The following is a 22,248-nucleotide window of genomic DNA, read 5'->3' on the forward strand; positions in this document are numbered from 1 at the left end:
CCGACCCCAAGTAAAATTGGGATAAGGGCAGGAGGATGATGATGATGGTGACTATTCGATAATAGGTAAAAAGGGCGTGTTGAGGTACAGGCCGAAGGAATAATAAAAAGTCACTGTAATTATGAAAATGTATTCAGATACAAGTATGTATTCGAATAAAAATGTTTTGTCACTTCACTGCAGAAAATAATATGTATGAATAAAATTGGCTTTATACATTAAGATTTCATACGATTATTTTTATTCACAACGGAATCCTTTAAGGCCTTTTAGTTTTCACTGTGTCACAGGTCATAATAAATATAGCTCTCGAGTGCCGAAAGAAGTACGCTTCCGCATAAATTTGTTATAATTTAAAATATATATTATAAGGTTACATTGTTTATTTTACCGAAAAAAAAAACTGATAAGTATAATATGAAATTAATGTAATATATTTATTTAATTTTTTCTCGAATGACAGTATTTTTATAATACGTTTTTTGAAATAATTATTTATAATAATAAATATAGACTTAAAAATATAATATTTAAGTATAAATTTATTATATAATTATCTGATTCATTTTTAATGAATGAGTTTCGTACCGTTTTTTTTTAAACAAAAAGTATTCATTTGTTTGGAAGCGCTGATTAATATTTTTTGCTGCACCATAGGTACTCCGAAGTGACCGAGGGACATTCCTAACAGCTGAAATAAAAATGCATTATCTTCTTTCTGAATTTCAAGCAAAAAATATCCAATGCGAAATAAATATAGCGTCGTTCGTGCAAATTCAATTAAAAGGAAAACAGTATATTTTTATATTAACATCTATTTTAAAATTAAATTAAATCTTAAACACGCTTCGGCTTAAGGTTTAATTTAATTTATAAATGAAACGTGCTTCATTTGCAATTAATATAATTATATTTAAAAAAATATTTTTGATTTATATTAAGCGTTTGTTTCTATTTAATACGTTTCTCTCGCCAGCTTTAATTTAAATTTATTTACCTATAAAGAAATAAAATTAATCTGTAACATATTAAAAATTATTTACATCACTTAGTACGTTTTAGGATTACAAACGAATTTTATATGGGTATTTTTTACGACTTTTAGTAGTAAAGATGTCGTTGTTTTGGTCACGTGAACTGTCCAATTTAATTTTTTTTTTTGTATCTGTGCGTCCGTTTGTCAATAAAGGTTATAATTGAAAACATATCTATATAGTTTAAGCAATAATGAAACTTTCAAAAACTATAGACAGATCTAAATATTAAACGCGGCTGAAACAGCGGAGTGTAATGAGTTATAAAATCGATCACACGATCATTACACGAACGTAATAATATACCTTTCAACGGGCAGTCCCTGTGTTAACGATTCAAAACGCTCAAATACAAACAATAGTTTTCAACCCCCCGATCGTAAAGCATATTGACAAACCAACCTTCCCTAGACGCAATCGCTCAAGGCAAGTAAATCAATAACCTTGGAAATTTTCATCATGTTGCTAAGTAATTTTATAATTTTATATTATAAAATACCGTGTATATATGTATATATATATATATATATATATTGTATTGTATTAGTTACATTAATTTTGTTTCAAATCATTAAATGTGTTCTTATTTTGAAATACAAAGAATCTCTATTTTTAGCATTACTTATCGACTTTTAAATTTTAATAATGGTAAAATTAAAAAAAATGTTGCCATGTTACAATGAATATTTTTTTTTATTTTTAATATTATAAAAAGGTTATGATTGCGAATGTACTAACAATACCTTGAATAGGCCCGCTGCCTATAGAAACGTCTATACATCCGATATTGGAATTCGTCGATAAAGGATTGGTCAACCTTTTACTTGAATTCACTACGTCCGTATATAATATCTATATATATGTATACAATATTATATACATTCTCCTTTGTACTCTTGGATATTAAGGGTTAAATAAGTAGCATGATTCGGGATTATCTGAACCCAAGTCGCCGAACCGGATAATATTTTTTATTAAACTGATAATATACGACAACATTTTTGTAAAGATTGTCCCAAAAATATTATATTGTTTGTGTATTCGGTTATCATGTTTTCCATGAAGGGATATATGAATTGGAAGAATGTTGTGTTTGATTGATGAATTTTGTTTTTTTTTTTTTAATTTCTTTTATTTATAATTTTTCTTTGCGAACAAATAATCTATCATCTGGTAACACATTTGACAGTCGGTAAATCTATTTTAAAAAAAAATTGGCACTAAGTATATAAAATGATAGCAATTTAGCTAGTTTAAGTTTGAAAAGGTTTATTCCAGCTAAACGGAAAAATAAAAACGTGCTGACAGAAAATTTAAACAAAAACATAATTATGTTTCATAGGTATTTTAAAGTCGTCACTCGTATTTAATTAATAGTCCATTTGATTTAGAGCCATGGCTCCGGATCAACTTATGTCAAATATTAGCTTAGTCTGTTCAGAAGCGTGTGTTTTCGGATATTTCCCTGAATATCCTTCTCTTTGAGACATAATTGAATAGTGCGATGTTTAGCGACATGTGGTCGGATATATGGGTTTCATAATTTTTAAAATTACACAAACCTTGTTTTGTAGGGTAAGTTTATTGTATCAAAGAAAACTGGTCTTATTGACTCTCGACGCAAAAAGAGAGGGTATATAAGTTTAACGTGTATCTGTGTATCTGTCTGTGGTATCGCAGCTCCCAAACGGATGAACCGATTTTCGTTTAGTTTTTTTTTTGTGTCATAGATAATTTTATGCCGAGTGCTCTTAGCCATGTTTCATGAAAATTTGTGCAGCCGTTTGAAAATCATCAGCTCCTTAATAGTAGATGAGGGGATTTGACTACCTTTCATATGTCATCGCGTTGGGGGACCGCACGCCGAGCTCGCCGCGCGCGGCATTGCGTAGAGCGTACTAAGCATGAAACTTACGATCGCGACGACGACGACGCTTGGAAAATAAAAATATTTGAACTTACATAATACATGTCACAATAATAATTACAATAGTTTTAAAATATTATTTGTTAATTTTTAGAGTTTATTTTTTGTTACGGAGGGTTTTTAAAATTTTTAATTTTATTTTTATTTGGTATAGGTATATATTTGAATATAGAACTTGTCAAAAATTAAATTGTTTATTTTAGACCTTGACCAATATATTAGTGAATATGATTACCAATTTTCTTCTTTAAAAAAAAGAAAAAAAAAGATTTTTTCCATTTGCAAAAAAGAACAACGAATTAATCGTCATAAGTGATTTGATCTATCTTAAGCCGGTAATAGGAAAATTTGTTAATTTGATAAACGTAATTAGAAAGTTCACGTTTTACGACTTTGCGTAAAATTTTCAACATTTCAACATTTTTCTTCCGTCTATCGCACGTGCGAGGTCGAAAACGGTAAAACTTTTACAATTTTGTTTAATCTCGCCCCTTAAAGCAACCTTTTTTCACGCCCTAGAAATTTGTAATGAAATACGTCGTTTAATAAATTACACATTGATAGGTAAGTAACGATAAGGTCTTTCTGCTCGGTCGACGACTAAACTTTATCTTCGCCATCGGAAATCCAATCACAGAGTGTAGAAATGGCATATGTATTAAGTTTTATGGAACACGGTGTTTAAAAATAATTTTAATCTTAACGGCCACAGTTTTGTTGTTATGTGACCGAGTTTTTAAGACAGGTAATAGTTATTACTTATATCATTTATAAATAGCCTTTTAAGCCGCGAATTCTATCTTATTCTATATGGAATGTTATAACAAGGATATCGGAAAATAAATTTTACTCTGTAAAATAAACCTTGGGATAAGGTTTATTTTACAGAGTTAACTTTATAATGATCTGATTTATTTAAAGATATAATAGTAATATTTCATCTCGTTAAAGAAAGGTTAATTATATACATAATTTACTTTTTGTTAAATTATATAAGTATAAACCAAAAAATTATCCAATAAAAATTTATCTTTTGAATATTTAACTTTTTAATAAGAATCGTAATTACCTCGTCTAAAAAATGTTTGCTCTAAAAGTAATGTAAATAAATTGAAAGTATCATTTACCGAAGCAAAATATTGTGTTGCGTAATAAATGAACGCTATCAAATATTTTTAGGGCGAAAATAAAGAGGGACGAACCCCAAGAGAACGGTAATAGGTGTGGTTGATACTTTTGTAATATATTTGTGATTCATATCTTGGTTGTCACGTCGATTTTTCATCGTTTAAATTGATTTTTTTATACAATTTTCGAAACGTGTTCTGCTATATGTTACCTATGACTCGTGTGCTTGTAACTGGTTAACTCACCTTTCGAATCGAAAGTCAACGATGCATAGTATTAATGATGGAACTGCCAATAGTGGATTCTGATTACATTAGTAAATGTCGTATTAAATTTAACCTACAACATTTTTTTTAATAATGATCTATAATAACATATTCACTAAATTTGGATTAATCTATACACTCTAGTATATTATAATGGTTGAGGTATCTTTGTAGCCTTTATAATTGAAACCGATAAACTGAATCCTATTTCACTACATAGTACAAAACAAAGTCGCTTCCCGCTGTATTTCTGTCTCTATGTATGCCTAGATATTTAAAACTACGGAATGGATTTTGATGTAGGTTTTTGTAACAGATAAAATGATTCATCTCGAAGGTTTCTCTGTATAATACAAGCATAACATAGTAGAGAAGCACTGATACTTTTCGAGGTTTCTAATGTGATGTCGTATATAAACACAGTTTTTTGCGCTTACATTGCAAACGCTGGCTGAACCCTACGAGATGGATCAAAATAATGTACTACAGTATTGTACACCTTAAAAAGGTATGCTCAAAAAGTCCGTGATGATATATATCTATATCTTAGGGACAACCCACAATAATCATTTTGTTATCCTTTACTTTCTCTAGAAATAATGGCTTATTTATTTATTAAGCGATTTTAAGTAATAATAAATATAAATAAAGTATTAATCCTTATCCAATTAAGTACCTTCACAACATTGTGTATTTAATATACATCAATATGACCCTGAATTAGCTTAAAAAGGTGTGAACGTTGTATATAAAGACATTCTATAGAATATTTAGTATCAGTATAATTGCACCCTTGTGAAGCCGGGGCGGGTCGCTAGTTCATAAAATTAGTAGGAGTAATTGTGACCAAAATCTATCTATCTCTTGTCCTTATAGCCATGATGTTGTGACAAAAACATTGATTACGAAAAAAAAAACAATTTAAACAAATCGACGATTCTTTCATTACGAAAATCGAATAATATTTTTATATTGAAAATAAATAATCGATTATCGATTTATTTTATATATCGGGTTCTGAGTACCTAAGCCCGCTTCACAAGGCGAAAGCATTCGTGTGCAATGATTTACGCTTCCTTTCTATTTCCCCTGTCACGTCGACTTTAAATGACAGATCTCGGGAGGACAGGGAAAGATTTTGGGGTTCCAGGGTAATTTCGTTTTACTTTTTTTTGCGTTATATTCGTGCAAGGAAATTTGTTTTTAAGTTAAAAAGGGTTCTTCGACTTCGTTTCATAATGATTGAGTAAAAAAGAGTTTGATGAATATCAATATTTGTACCTATCCAACTTTCCGCTTAGTAAAAAAAAAACAGTGGACTAAAAGTAAGTGTTTTTTTTTAAATAGGCCATCTGGTGGTCTGTAGTCACCACCGCCCATAGGCACTGTTACTGCTTGTCGTGTTTGGCACTGTTAAAAATATTATTAATTGTATGTGTCTGTAGGTAAGTAGATGGTGAGTACTAGTCTAGTATCTATATTTTAGAGCTTAAGATCCTGTTTACTTGAATTCAGACAAGGCGGGCAAAACAAAACCTATAGCAGTTTCAAGCAATTATCAATAGTAGGCTGGAGTTAGGAAGTTTCTGAGTTAGCAGCTAGCCCACCCGTGCGTTATAAAACACGAGAAGGTCCTTTGATCCTGCGTTTAAAATTCTTACGATCTTTTCAATTTGCCGTCCCGTCGGATTTTAAATATGTGGGAGTTCCATTGTATTTGCGGGCATGTTTGTGCATTATATTAATTATCATACGCAGTTGGATAGTCCACTTGTAAACGTCCGTCATGGTCGAAACCGGGCCAGAGGACGACATCACAATACAAACTACTTCAGTAATAATTAATTTTGTTCATTTTAATACAGAGATGATATAAGCTAGGTCTATTTTTGCATATATTTTTATTTTTCTTTTAAACGTGTAATTAAATTAAGATGACTGAATGATAAAATATAAATGATTTAATGGTTATCGCTATTTTATAATTCTTATAAAATCAAAATATTTGTTTATTCAAGTAGGCCCTTTGAATCGTCGTGATACAGTGTTGAAGTAAGTATAAAGTTACCATGGGTTAGAAAAGTATATTCCACCAAAAATAACCGGAAATAAACTCAGAGGTTACGTGGTTATTTTAATTATAAAACGGTGGAAAAGTGTATGTCACTAAAGTACAATAAAATTTGAATACACACTCGTATCTTGTCTAGAAATCAACAAATACCAAGGCCACATTTTTTTATTATTAATATAATTTTGTTTTGATATGAATATGCCTTATTAAATGTTTAATAAGCGAAGTTAAAAACATCTGTGGAATCTTATTATAGGAACGAATACCTTGCCCCACAAAGGATGTATTAACTTTGCAAAGTATAAAACTAGGTGTTAGTAGGGTATCTTTGCTCCTCGTGTCTATACAATGATTGTCACCATTACTCTCAAAAAGATTTATATCATTCTGAATACACATAATATTGTCACAATCATATTGTGAAGCAACTGTAGGTATAACAACTTTGTTAAAAACATCCCGAAGATAATCTTGAATGCTCAAGAATCTTCACCGTTTTGGAAGCACTTCATACAAGTGTGAAATTAATAGGATTTGATTATATCATACCTTCTATAAATAGGTATTTTCATAGAAGGCTTAAAATCTTATTGGCATATGTATATCGGAAGACTGGACTATAGATACGCTCAGGATACTCTAGCGTCCTGACATATTTATTTTATTTTAATAGCAACTAGGCTAGACTTGAGAACGATTTAACCAAAATGGATTCCATAATAAATTGTTAAGCGCTTTGTTAACATTTACAATTAGTGCTTGGCCTTGAAAATCGACGGCTAAAACTGAAAAAGATTTCAAAGTAGTTTGATTGAATAGTTATTTGATAGCGTTTAGTATGACAGCTATTACGTACCTATACCTTTTTTTCGCATACTAGTTAAGTTCCCTACTCTTGAGTAATTGCATGTCGTCAATTTGATTCAGTTATATATTAAAACAAAATGCTGCGATATTTTATCTTTAATAACACTTAAAAAAAAAAAAACATAATTTGTCAATTGTTACCCTCTTAAGTTTCCATAAATTTTAAGGACATTAACAAAACTTGGCACTTAGGATTCGCTCTGTAAATAAATTTCACCTTTCATAATTTTCCTTGAAGAGACGCCTTCTTTTCAAATTAAAATAAATACAATGACAGCATCGGATGCTACGCAACCATTACTCATCGAAATAAGTAATCATCTAGAGCACCCCTTTTTAATTATGCAAAATCAGTCTCATTCATTATCACTCACTCCTCTCCTTCGCTCGTATCACAGAAGTACGAGACAGATGCTGTTTACCTGGAAATTACGAAACGCGAAAGACAGATGACGCTATCTTTTTCAATTTTACTTAAGGCGATTGCTTCGCGCCGTTCTATTTATCTGTTCGGAATTGGACAAGCTTAGGAGTTGTAAAAAATTTTATCACAGTAATATTTTCAGTTATGAGATAAACGATAAGTTTATTTTATTGCTAGATATTCGAAATTAGGACTTATGGAAATCGTCGTGTCCGATAAAATTCGTAAGTAATAGAGGTATTCTTTAAGAAGAAACTCGAAACTCACTGCAAAAATCGAGCGCGACATGTCAGAAAATGATATGCGACAATTGACTCCTATAATTATTAAATTAGACATACACGTATCAAAATGGCGTATCACACTGTCGACTTTCGTTAGTTTTGTTTAATATAATTTACAGTATATCTTTAATACTACTTTGATAAACGTTACTTATTAATAAACCGGTTTTTTTTTTGCTACGGTAGTTATTTATATTAAATTAATATAGATTAACCCAAGAAACTCTAAGAATTTTGACAAAAACTAAAATTCCAACTTAACATAGCCTATTAAATCTTTGTTCAGGTTCATCGCAAGCGACTTACTATTGGTTGAAATTAATAGTATGTTACTAACCGTAACCCAATGGCATAACCCGTCGGAACCGATTTCCATATTTCAAATCAAAATAGGCGAACTTCCATACAAAATGTTCACACAAGTAACGATGAATTATTAAAAAACTCTATATCAGCTATATTTAACCCATAAAAATCTTATTTCCTAATAAGCAATAAGCCTCAAAACCGAGTTACAAATTTATAATTTTCAAAATATAATTCCCATATAAAATTTCATCCTAAATGTCACCCACTTAGGTGATGAATTCCCAAAAAAGCTTTAACATCTGTCTTTAACTCATTTCCTCAGGAATCACGAATTTGCATAGAAACTTTTTCGCACCATTTAAACCTTTTGGAGAGGAATTTTGAAAAATCCTTTCTTAGTGCTTACCTGTGTTTCAAAAGGAATTTATCTGCAAAATTTCAAAATGTTAGACTTTCCGGTTTAGGTTGTGCTTTGTATAATAATTAGTCTTCTTAAAATGTTGATAGAGTGTCTAATATATTTTTTATTAACCAACATTATTCGATTGCTAAACTACATACACATATCTGTTTATTATCTTTGCATATTTTTTTTTCTATGGAAACAAAACAAAGAAAGTTAGAGTAATAATTATTGACAGCTACATTTCTAACAGCTCTTATTTAAAAAAGAGGCTATAATTAATACTAAATATATATATAATATCTATCTATCTATATATATATATATTAAAAATCGAAAGTGCACACCATAGTTGACTTTTCGTCATCGTAATCGATCAATATTATCGATCTTAGAATATAGTAGTAGATTATAATAATTATAACTATAGAGATTCGTTAACGGTCGTGCTGTATCGGATACAATTGTTATATCCAATAGTATTGATGGAATTAATATTACGAATAAAGCTATGGATAAAGATTTAAAAAGTGTGCAAATTATTTTTACTACGAAATCTAATACTTCCGATATAACTATGAAAAAAAAAACACGTTAAAATTATTTAATATTTTAATACTTTTTCATACTAGTCATAGTGTGTGATTAGATACCCAAATTATACGGAGGTCTATTATCAATTCAACCCATTCACAGCTAGTTTAATGTCAATATTCATTTATCGGGTGGGCACGGTGCGTGATTTGCCGCTCGCTGCCTCGCCGCTGAGCGGACCGTGTTTCGAATAGCAAATCGTGTCGAATATCGCCATGGGGTACGACAGACCTCTCGGGGAAACATTTTGTTATTAATAATAATTCGATGTGTGAGGGTTACTTCGTCTTTAATCGATACGTTAACGGACATCTTGTATTTATTGAAATAGAAATGTTTGGATTTATGTATGGATATATTTTTAAAATATAGTAATAGGACTTTTAAGGAGCTTTATCTCTCTTTTTGTTTATATTATAAACTAGCATTCTTGTGTTACATACTAGATTTATAATGTTTAAGGCTATATACATTATATAACTTTCAATCGTTATATAGTAATATCTTGTTAAAATTCCGCCGCGAATTTATGTTTACGTTTATGCAATCAATAAAGCAGTTTAAATTTGGCAGCATAAATATCGGTACTGTACAAATATAAGGCATTCCTTAGAATTAAATCATAGGATAGATTTGAAATTTGCATATGTAATTTAGGATATATTTAAATATGGTCGAATGTCGCATAAAAGAGACAAAGGGTGGCGAGCAGCATGAGAAATAGCTGTTTGCTGGCCGGGCATGGACAGAGATATCAGTTGACACAGAATAACGTTTGGTGATTATACGATATGTTATAAAACTGAAACATAACTGAAATAAAACTAACTTTAGCTTAAGTTTAGCTTTCACGTTTTCACTAACAATTGTTGTTCGTAATTCAATAATAAGCATTATTACATACAATACACTCCTTCTATGCAAAACGAAACCTGGCAACTTTTGTGGAGTTGGAACTATTGTGATAACTAAAATATATGGCCATAGAAAAAAGGTCATTAATAGAAATGAATATTTACAGTACAATTGTTTGTTTGTTACAATGTCAATCTCTTTGGGCGAAAGCTTAGTTCTGCAAGTGGCTTACTTGCCTTCTTGCCATCCTTTTATAAATATCTTCCTATGAAAATAATAACGTCGTATTTAACGCATTTAAACGTTTTCAGGTTTTTCTCAATACATCGGTGACATAGAGATGGAGGACTACAAAGCATTGACCGGAGGAACAGATAGGTAAGTCGTGGAAAATCATATAATGTAGAACTATTTCAATACAAATGTTATATTTGAGTTGGTTTATTGAAAAGTTTACATGCAATCGATGCGCGTAATATAACATTGCCATTTAAATTGCTGCCTACACTTCTAAATTCCTATACAATTCCTATAATGACGATGTTCATCCTTATTTTGTACAATTTTAATTAATAATTAATTACATTAATTAATGGATGAAAAAATATAAAATATTGATTGAAAAGATATAAAAATTGAATCTAAGTTTGACGGTATAGATCTACATATATTTATATTTATTTAAGATTTCTCGCCCCTCTACGCTAAATTAATTATTTTTTAATAAAATAATCTTAACAAATAAAGTCTGTTTTGTATTTTTTTTTTTTTGCTTTATTTACTCCTAGTCACGTCACTAAAATATTATGTAAACACCAGTGTCACTCACTCGTAGTGACGTACGCTGATAATTATTAATAAGATTGAATTTCAACTTTGACATGACATGTGCTGTCATTAGCAGTATGAACGTAAGCTATGTAGGTTTCATATACTCATATAAGTGTGTCTGTTAATCGCATTGTAGTGTGTGTACAGTTTTTTTAGTAATTTTATATATGTATTTCTAATTCATATTATACAAAAAGATTAACTCACTGCACTTCTTCTCTTAATAAATATGCCAAATATGATACTCCTTCTTGTTCAAGAAAAGGGGTAATAAGTTTTTAATTTTTCGTATTAATATACAAATAAAACTGAAAGATTAAAATGAAGAATCTTCGGATTAAATTACGTGTGACGTGTTATTTAAATATACACACGAACATCAAATATAACTCACGCAACCTTACAAAAAAATCAAATATTGAACTCTCGGAAAGTTAATACATTGATTAATAGCGTCTTAAAAGAGTTAGGAATCATAATATTTTTAAAGTATTATCCGACCCGTTACAGTAGTGTGATATTTCCACAAATATCAGATGGAATACGTAATAGTGGCATTAAAAGTTGATTTTGATATAAATTTTGAGGGCTTATTATAAACTATGTACGAATTTATACCAAAGGTGAGATATTTCTTACACTTAAATCTTTTAAAATTCAAGCAACATTATTACACGCGTAAATTCAAAATGGTAACAATTGAAGTACTAATCAAGCTGAAAGCTCCGTCTCCTGTGAAACGAGTCGCGTCTCAGTTTTGACTGGCGTATATCCGATTCTTATACGAGTATGTATAGCAGACACTCAAAAAGATTATCTTTTGATAGTCATGTTTGTGTAAGTCGTAGGCCTTTAGGACAGAATGTTACGTAATGTACTACACAAAGGTCTCTATATCAAACACGGAATAGACGACAGAAATTTCACGAAACGGAACGAACGGTAAAAAAATATTGTTTATATGTACATATATAATACCTTGTGTTATTGAAATGACTATATGAGTTTACTTATGTATTCATATAGATATATTGCAAGAAATATTCAGGTAAAAGAATTTAAGATTTAATTCGTCTTTATTAATGTACATCTGAAGAGCCTCTTTCCGGGGTCAGCCGGATGACGTCATTCATCTTGTTTTTCCCCCTCGTTCCGATTCCTGTATTCGTCAAAGTGCAATATCATCAAATCACTGTAAAAGAAGTTCTATGATTCGGTTGAAGGGGATGAAGATAAAATATTACAACGGGAAAGTTTAGCTCGCACGGGTATCTTTCGACTAAGGACGGTTGTGTAGATATAACTATGTTGTACTATATAAAATGTAATTTATGTTGTTAATATAATTGAAAATTATATACAGTTCCGTGTAATAAATGACATTGACACTGACTCGTGAAACGGTTTCTCCAGTAACTAAACTTGACATGATTTGTGTGATTGTATGATTCTTACGATCTGAAATACTCGAACGCACCTTACATGGCTAAATATTCCGATTAGGATATATAAAAATAATTTTTGAGCGACTGCGTGTAAATACAATTACATTCATATGTTTGGTTGTTTATAAGAGGAATTTCTTGAAGATTATCATAAGACATAATAATATTCTTATCAATATCTGAATCAATGACGATGTCGACCTGATTTGATAGCTACGGATACATTATAATATATTTTTAATATACCAAAGTATATATTATAGTTTCCACTGGTTAACTGTCATACCATCTTTAGTGGCGGCATCTTGTGCCGAGTCACTCAAGACGTATTTCATGGTACGTCGACTCACGGAATGATATTGTCGGGGATATGATTTGAGAGAGTAACAAATGTATTATCCACTGTACTCTCTACGTGTTTTATCCCGTAGATGGCGATCACAGGGTCTTGGTAATGGAATTGTCACATTTGTTATAGAATTTTTTGATGAAGTAAAATATATCTGAAGCTTTTGAATTTTTTGCTTTTGTAGCCATTCGTTTAATAATAAGACAGTGGAGAGTGGACAAGTGTTTGATTTCATCAGTGACTTTTTAAATGTATGGAATATTCTTAATAATTTACTGCTTACATTAAAAAATAAATAGGTATCTAGGTATTTAAAGGAAAAAAAAACTATATGACTCGTGAAACGTTCGGTTGGAACGTTGCTCTCTCTATATATTATGTATATAAATAAACCACAATGAAATAAATTAATAATGTTTAAGAATAATTATATGACAATGACAAAAAACTACTATTACTACTTCAAACTACTAACTATAAAAATCCCATGTGAATTAAAACTATGACATTAAATCATACTATATAAAACCATATACAATAAGTATATAAAATACACTAAAATATGAACTAAATTTAAATTTGTTTAATATTGGTGCTTTTAATTATATCCTTAGTAACCCTACGAGTATTTCAGCAATTAAAATCTATGAATTTGTTAGTGATTCTCTCAAACTGATTTAGACATACTCGTTGAACTAATTTTGATTTAATTTGTGTAACAATGGGGCCGATATATAGGCTGCCTATAAAGGCCCCTTAAAAATACTAGAATAAAAAAATAAAAAAAAGTATATAAAATATAGTAAGACACAGAGGAAGAGAAAAAGAGAAACCGGTCGCCTGGAGGCGTAACGCTTTTTCCTCAAGTGACGATTACTGCCACTTCACGAAGTTATTTACGCCGCTTACTGTATACTGTAGATGTTCTAATAACCGTTATTAATATATTATAATTAAATAAAATAATGATTTTATTTTACAGATATTTATTAAATCATTAATTAATTTGCCTATAAAAATGGTATAGATCGTATCACAATTTATTGACAAAAGTTCAGTCAAGTACCAGGCGAATAGAAGCAACAAAGGGGTTAGCAAATGACTCGTTAAGTCTATCGACACAGCACAAACAGCCTGATGCGTTCACGCACGCGCGAACGTCTTTGGTTCGATCATGCGTAAGGGCTGTTGCACACAGTTTCACGCTTGGTCGCCGCACCGTTCACGTGAAACTGGGATGCTGATGCTATTCTTGTAATGGAGCGATGGCCTTAATTGGCTACTCTTTTTTTAGTTGATCAGATCTAAATTATCTAGACTACTATATAAATCTGAAGAGTCTGTCAGTACACTACATTTTTCATAGGCCGATTAAGTTTGTCGCGAAAATTCAATTTCTTTTTAAGTTGGTGTTCGTTTGATTAATTTTATTATTGTCACTATTAATTAATATTTTATTATCTTATATGTTCAAAAAATATATTAAAAATAAAAAAGTATGGCTTCCATTTATAATAATAATAATTATTATTATTTTTATAAATAACTTACTTTTAAACTAATTTTAAAATGCCCATTGAAGCGGGCGGATAACAGCTTCATAAAATTAACAACGCCAAGAAACCGACAGCAGAAGAAAGACCACAGTCTTTCTTCTGCTGCTCGCATCCAGCTCCTGCCAGCCGTCTTGCGCAAATCGTCAATAATAACAATAATAATAATCGTCAATCGTTTATATTATATATACTAATTTTTAATTTCCTTAGAAATTATTTACATAGTTTCACAATGCAAGAAACCTGTAATTCTCAAGTATCGAGTGCAAATGTGCTCTACTAATAACAATTAAGCTATGCGTCTGCTGAGTTGTTCAATTAAACCGCAGTGTGTGTTGGTTGGCATCTGCTACGTTTCTATTTTAAGTAGTATGATGTTCAAAATGATGTATTCATCCTAAGAATAAATGCTAAGTAATTAATAGATCATAGACGGTTATTTTACTATACGATTATACTTTTTTCATCATCTTACTAACCTACTGAAAAATACTTTATTCAAGTAGCCTTGTAGCCCTTACTTTTGAATCATTTTTCAGGCATTTTATAGTTAGCGTATGAATCATATAAGGAATGTTTTTTTTTTTAAATAACGATATCTGTGGGAAGTTGTGCCCACTTACCAAAAGGTGGCCCACTTGCCAGTCCGCCAACCTGTACATATATGACACCAAAAATAAACAAAAAAAATATATTTATTAATTGTCGGTTTCTTGGCGTTGTTAATTTTATGAAGCTGTTATCAGCCCGCTTCGCTTAGCATTTTAAAATTGTGGCGTGCGTTTGGAGAGGCCTATGTCCAGCAGTGGACGAATGTGGGCTGATGATGATTATTTATAATATAAGAAGGTAAAAGATAAATATCTGAATAAAAATGTCGTAATGATGGAAATTAAAATGAACTAAAAATACATTGCATATCATTGATAATATCGTTTAGGAATCAATATATAATACAAGTGATGTGATTTCAAATTATACTGAGTAAAAAAAAAGTAAACCAATCAGAGGAACATCCAAGTAACCTTTTTACCAAAGTAGAACAGAGGTAACTAATCTCATCATATGTATATTATATAGGCAACCTACCTATCATCAGAAGTACTTTTAAATGATGATAATATCACTAAAAGCCTAAAAATACTTTTAAATGTGATATTAATTATATTGCTGAAATATTTATTTTCCGAACAATAAGATAAATTGTAGTCTTTGATATATTTTTCAAAGATACATTATCAATTAAACCCATGAATACCATACTATTATATTATTTTTTACTCAATCAACACATGATTGCAATAAGCGGAAAATAATGTTTTGTGTACTATTAAAATAAACTGAATACAATGTTTTACCAATATTTAAATCATCAACAAAACTGCTTAAATAATTGTACTTAAGTGATTACGCAATCAAGTATTTATAGAATTAGCATATTTTCTTTGCTTTCTAATAAAGGAAGATAAAACTAATCGAGACACAGCATTCACTAGCGAAGTCTCAAAGGCATCGTCACAGAATATAAAAGTCGGGACGGTTTAAATTTCAACATTAAGAAATACCCAGAGTATCATTACAGCAGGTGGCAGGATTGGATCGATACCCAATCAACTATCGAGGTGGTATTACCTTCGATTAGCTATCGTCTAAGAAATTTTCGCAGTTGCCAATAAAACCTCTTTCGATATCTATCAAGAAGTACAGTTTTTATTATCTGTAGTTTTCATTCGTATAATCAAAATAATATACATCTAACACGACTCATAAGACCAACAGTCATTTATTCGATATAAAATAAAATTGAGTTGTGATTAGAAGAGTGCAGAAACCTAAAAAGCCGTTCTACGTTTCTTCCGAGTTATATTAACAGCAATTATAATTGAAGCAGTCATTGAAAAAATCAGTTCTGGGATTGTTTAGAAGACCCGAATAAAACATGAAAAGCATGAAATTGAATTTACGTTAAGTCGTATCTGTTATGGTTCGCTGCACTCATACAAATTTCTTATTGAATAAGAATGTAACAAATCGCGAGTGAACCGTCTCGTTTGTCAATGTACTTGTCGAAGATGTTGTATTTATTAAGCATCATAATATTCTCCATGAAACAGTTCATTTTCATTGTTTTTAATACATTGCTGGTGAAAAAGCAAATGCAAAATTTTGGCAGCTGCGGAGGAAGCAACGTATACATTATTGTCAAGAAAGTACTTACCTTGTTAGAAGTCCATAGCATTGTAAGGACGTCTGACATCTTGTCGTATCTCAGTATAGACGAGAACCCTCCACAACTTTATTTATGAGAGAACTTGCCAACTCGACTAGGGTAAGGCCCCTGGCACTAGAAACCATAGAGGAATTGAATAAGGAGATCATTATAATGTGACTGTTTCGTTTGCTTTATCTTAGAATTTAATCCATAAACTGTGTAGATATTATTCAAATCTTTACAATAGACTGAGTAGATTCAAAATAAGAATGAAATAAAGTAAATTTGTTCAAACTAAATCCCTTTCAAAAATACCTACCTAACTACCTAATTACATATATATATATATATATATATATTTTCAATGGAGATGGATTGAATATTGGAAATTATAATAGGAATTCAAACATCAAAAGTCAATATGGAAATAGCAGATTTAAACATGTTATGATACGTTAATCGATGTAGTTTAACCTAAAGGCACTTCGTGTAAAGTCATTCAAATATAATAGAGGTTTCGTAATGCAAATTATAGTAAATCAAGTTGTTTGTACTGAATCTGAAAATACATTATTTTAACACAATCTGAATTTAAAAAGTATTTATTTTTTTCATAAATATTTGCAACATAATTTTCCAATTGACTTTGAACTGAAAATAAAATGACTTGACTTCAATCTTTCAAAATGTTTGTATAACGCTATTAAGAGAGAGACAGAGTAGATAATTTAATTTTCAATACCAATTTTCGCGCAATTTTTATAATAGTGCATAAGTGAGTGCGCTAGCCAAAATTCACATTCTATTCGAATTGGAAAACATTCCTTACACATAAACCTGCTATCAATGTGACCGGTATGCTTATGTAATAACAGACCGAGTTGTGTTTATACCATAAATCGCATTAATACTTCATACAATGCCAATGTCTTTGCGCAATCGAAGGCAATCCTCACTTATAGATCTAGCTCATTCAATTAACAAAAAAACAGTCTGATAAGTGTAAATATATTATGTTTAAGCTTTCTCAATATTATATTTGTTTTGTTCTTCAGTATCCCAGATCTAACTACCGTAGTCGACTGACGATTTACTTTAAGCGTCAGTTCTAGATGCAACGCCTTTGTTTCAGTCGTTACATGTTATCTTGTAATTATTCCTCAACTTTTGCTGTTACGCGCCTTTGAGGATCTTGATGCACATACAAAGTTATTAACGTCAGATCCATTGCAGTGTTAAGTTTTGTACACTCAGCGAATACTTTAACCTAGTAATTTAACTGGTGAATATATTATCATTTAAAGTTAACAAAGTATTGTATTACATATGTTATGTAAGTAATTTGCCCTGAAGTAACTCTGAGAATATAAATTTAAGTTTGATGATTCTTCAAAAGTTCCATAGCAAAATGACTAGAATGCAACCCTAGGCTGTCTTGCTGGGAGCGGTCTTCTGTAATGCTATGTAATATTTTCCTAGACGCTCCAAATTTTTGATAATATTATAATAATACAGTCATTACATTTTTACAATTTTGAATACATTTTACATTTTTGATTATTAAATATGTAACTTTTACGTGTAGTGTTCGAGATATTCTTATGAATGGTAAAAAAAGATAAAGCATGAAATATAATGTACAGCAAAATATAGTCAAACAGATCGATTTGTTAATAGTGATTATAATAAACATTTCAAAGGGTTACAGTACGTTAGTTTTGTCCATGCAACCTACGCAACATTAAGAAACTATTATTTAGTTATTTTTATATTGTGAGTAAATTCTTAAAATATATTGTTCATTCCGCACACTATCTTTGTAACTAAGTGAATGCTATTTCTCATAATCCTGAGAGCTTCCGCGGCTGTAATCCCGTCTGCTGACGTTTCATTTTAACTTTCGCGTCTTGTGGAACATGGCTTTTGTTTCGGCTGCAATGTGTTAATCTTGCGTTATTTGATGCTAGAATTTGAAACGTTTCGTTGTAAATGTTTTTCTTTTTTTTTCTTTTTGTTGTTTAACATTGTATTTTAAGTTTTTATTTTTAAATATGTCATATTATGTAAAATTTTATTTATAACTATTAATAATATTGTTTGTCTTTCAAATATTGAATCAATGATACAGATAAAATATCTATTTTGGTTAGAAATAGCTTATGATCTTTTAACTATTTCTAATAAAAAAGTACAAATTTTAATTGAAATTTAGTACGGTGTACAAAATCAAAAGGCGATTATATGGTATGTGATCACCTAATTTGTCCCTGTGGACAAATTTCTTGTTGTGCCTTTGTCTGTACAAAGGCACAAAAAAAAAGTAAAATCTAATAAGATGTCTTCTCACTCGTATCGGTAATTTGTAGGTATGTTTTTTTTTTTTATAATACGAACGGCTAAATCCTTGCCGCATTGATGCTTGCCGCCTGATGGGAAGTGGTCACCAATGTCCATAGATATTGGCGCTGTCAAAAATAATAAACATTCCTGCATCACCAATACGCTTCCAATCTTGGAAACTAAGATGTTATGTTCCTTGTTCCTATAGTAGTAGACGCTATTATTTTAGAATTAAGTACCCAATCAATAACGTGTATAAGATATTGCTTAAATATATCATCATATTTTGAATAAAACATGCTCAATTGTTTCGCTTATTGTCAAACCTTAGTGGATGCTATATATAAAGTAAACAATTTCAGAGGCATAAGAGATATTCATGAGGCCATTATAAACAAGAGCACATTAATTATTATTTGCATATTATAACAGTTATTCTTTAAATACAATTTTTAATTAATAAATAGTCGAATTCTAACGCTTTCTTACGTTATATTTTACGAATACTTAATGTTTTTAATATTTAGTAAACATATTAAATCATTGACCAGTTATCAATGTTCGTGCTACATACCTTAATATTATAAAAAAAAAACTCAAATCGTAAAGTTTTCATTTCTCATTACCTATGCAGGTTGATAAAACGGACATTTTCACGTTAGAGAACCAAAATAAACGACCCTCTGTTACACCGAAGGATGCCTATTTACCCTTATCTATTATTAAATTCCCACCCAGACCGGGCTGGATACATTTTCAATTACACCGTAAGCTATTAACGTGTCGAGTTTGACACGACACCACACCCGTCAATATGGAAATACCTTTATACGATCCTAACTAATTTTAGATGCATTCGAGAAAATTCTATGAACAAAAGTGAATCTCCTATTAACAGTTTACCTTTATACGAATATGTTTTGGTATAATGTTAGCATTTAACAAACGTTCATGTATTTGTTTATAATATACAATATTGCAGATTATTTCGACGTGACAATTATTAATGTCCATTGCAAATTGTACGTGTCACGCAGAGTGATAATTGAAAACGTCACATTTGAAGTTAACGTTAAGTTATGTTTAACGTTCAGATATCACTAGCAGCTATGTATGTTATAAGTTTAAAGTGAAGTAATAATGCTCGTATTTACTAGGATACTTTGTAATGAGTTTCAGAGTCATAGACAATGAGAGAGCACTGGGTCACATATGATAATTTGTTCCTATTTTATATTTAATTGTAATATGTATTGAAATATAAAATGGAATACATTTCAATTGACAATAAATAACGTAATTACGATACGCGGTTAAGGAATTAGGAACACTGCGTCGTTTGTTATTTCGTTTTATTTTCCTACTACTTCAGTTTTATTTAAAGTTAAAGCGTAACGTATATGTATGTATGTATCTTAGCACAAATGAAAATACGAATTGAACTTCGCATCGATTACAATAATTAAGCGACATACTTCATAGACATATTAAGAGAAATATTCATGCATAATATTTAATAATATATTGATTTAATTATTTTTTTTCGTATCTGCGACAATCTTCAGGTGACATACTCACGTTTCATAGCATCCTAATAAATTCTATTTCGTTTAATACGACGGGTGCAACACGGGTTTTAATATCTGTAATGAAAGAGGCGAATATGATGTTTGAGTGCACAGAACGGCGTGCCAACGCAACCGGCTGTGGTCATGGTGATAATAGGTGTGTGTGCGTATTTTTGTTGATTAAAATGTACAGTATATTTTATTTTTTATTGATGTCATTATTCTTGTTCATGTCATTGTCATCAATACACTTGAATAATATTATAAACAGTAAATGGAACTCAACAATAAACTACACGTATAATATACAATAATTTTTATTTAGCGCTTATGATTCAGTATATATTTAAATACGTAATATATTAAAAAACAATTTTATTTTATAGATATACAAAAACGGTCAATCACGTGTACAAGATAATAAATACTTGACTTTTTGTTATTTTAATGTAGTACATTGTCAAATCCTTAGCTATCCAATATTTGAGGAAGAATGAAAATTTATAATACTTACATTAAGTGGTAAAAATAATGATATTCATACAATTTGATTTGGGAAATAGTTCTTTTGAGATACAACATTAAGTAACGTTCCGTTATTGAAAATCGAGATTATTGACGAACGATATTGTTTGTATCTGATTTAATATTAATAATACACAAAACATATTATTTGATATACATGTCCGCTTCGTTTCTCACCATAGCTATTGTCTATATTATCTGAACTAAAGCCGACTAAGGTGCATTAGTAAATTACTCACGTCCGCGTCCCAAACTTCTCAAAACTCCGGATTTGTCGTGATTTTACGTGAAATCCTAACTAATATGTTTAATTAACACCAGGGATTCCAGATTGATCTAGTTACTTAGTGAGTAATAAAAAACCTTTTAGTATGAATAAAGCAATTTTTTTTTTTTTAATATTATTGTTTTTACTACCGAAATTTCATAAAACATTAAATATATAGAGGGAAATATAATTAATTAATTGTTATATTATAAAATTGAAATTAGAATATGATTTTTAATTTTATAATATAAACCTATTAGTACTTCTACAAGAACTAAAACATATACAACTCAAAATACATTTATTTTAAGTTTACGTCTTTAATTTTTATTAAAAGCATTCAAATTGCAAACTTTTACAACATTTTTTTTCATAAACTTTGACGTAATACAGTTACTCGTATACGACTCGACACGACTCGTGTTATCTTACGCCTTTTAAGAGGTCCTCTTATGTCCTTTATGTTTTTATTCCATTAAATTGAGGCAGCCTAGTCACGGTTAACGTTAGTTTCCAGGTCGCCGGGACAACTCCGACGGCACTCCAGCACTAAGTCGCAGTTTATTTCATTCATTCTCTGTTATTTTTGATGTTTTTTGCACAAAAAGGATTTAAATTAAAAAGTATTTAACACATCTAATATTTATCGTCAAGATATTATGTTAGTGGAGTTATTTGAGACTACAATATTTGGTACGATTTGATATTCACACTAAGATCTTTCACACTAAGAAAATAAAGTAATAAGATAAAGTTAACAGTATATGAATGTTTCTTCATATAATATAGTATTATAATTCTTATATATAATTATATGTGTGTTGAGATTAATAGTCTTCGTAACTGCTTGATAAATCACAATAAAGTAGGCATTTTTTTTAATAGGGAAGGTTTCTATACCACTGAATTTGTTGTAACTCGCCACTGTATAACATGGTAGCACATCAACTCTATACCGTTCAACCTGGTCCATGGTGGTCATGCCAATT

The 22,248-nt window shown here is 30.2% G+C and overlaps 2 protein-coding genes across 3 annotated transcripts in view; one reads left to right on the top strand and one right to left on the bottom strand.

Annotated features, from left to right (window-relative positions):
* LOC113392727 (CUGBP Elav-like family member 2) overlaps positions 1-22,248 on the top strand; it is a 387,219-nt gene that overhangs the window by 53,347 nt on the left and 311,624 nt on the right. For both annotated transcript variants that reach the window (XM_064215969.1, XM_064215970.1), the window contains one exon: positions 10,477-10,543. In XM_064215969.1, coding sequence (XP_064072039.1) covers positions 10,506-10,543 — 38 coding nt within the window. In that variant the 5' untranslated portion in view covers positions 10,477-10,505. The remainder of the gene's footprint in view (positions 1-10,476; positions 10,544-22,248) is intronic.
* The window catches only part of LOC113391540 (sodium/hydrogen exchanger 9B2-like), a 416,017-nt gene that overhangs the window by 22,097 nt on the left and 371,672 nt on the right, over positions 1-22,248 (bottom strand). The gene's annotated exons all lie outside the window — the stretch shown is intronic.

This window comes from Vanessa tameamea, chromosome 10, assembly GCF_037043105.1.
Source record: "Vanessa tameamea isolate UH-Manoa-2023 chromosome 10, ilVanTame1 primary haplotype, whole genome shotgun sequence".
Classification (NCBI taxonomy): Eukaryota; Metazoa; Arthropoda; class Insecta; order Lepidoptera; family Nymphalidae; genus Vanessa; species Vanessa tameamea.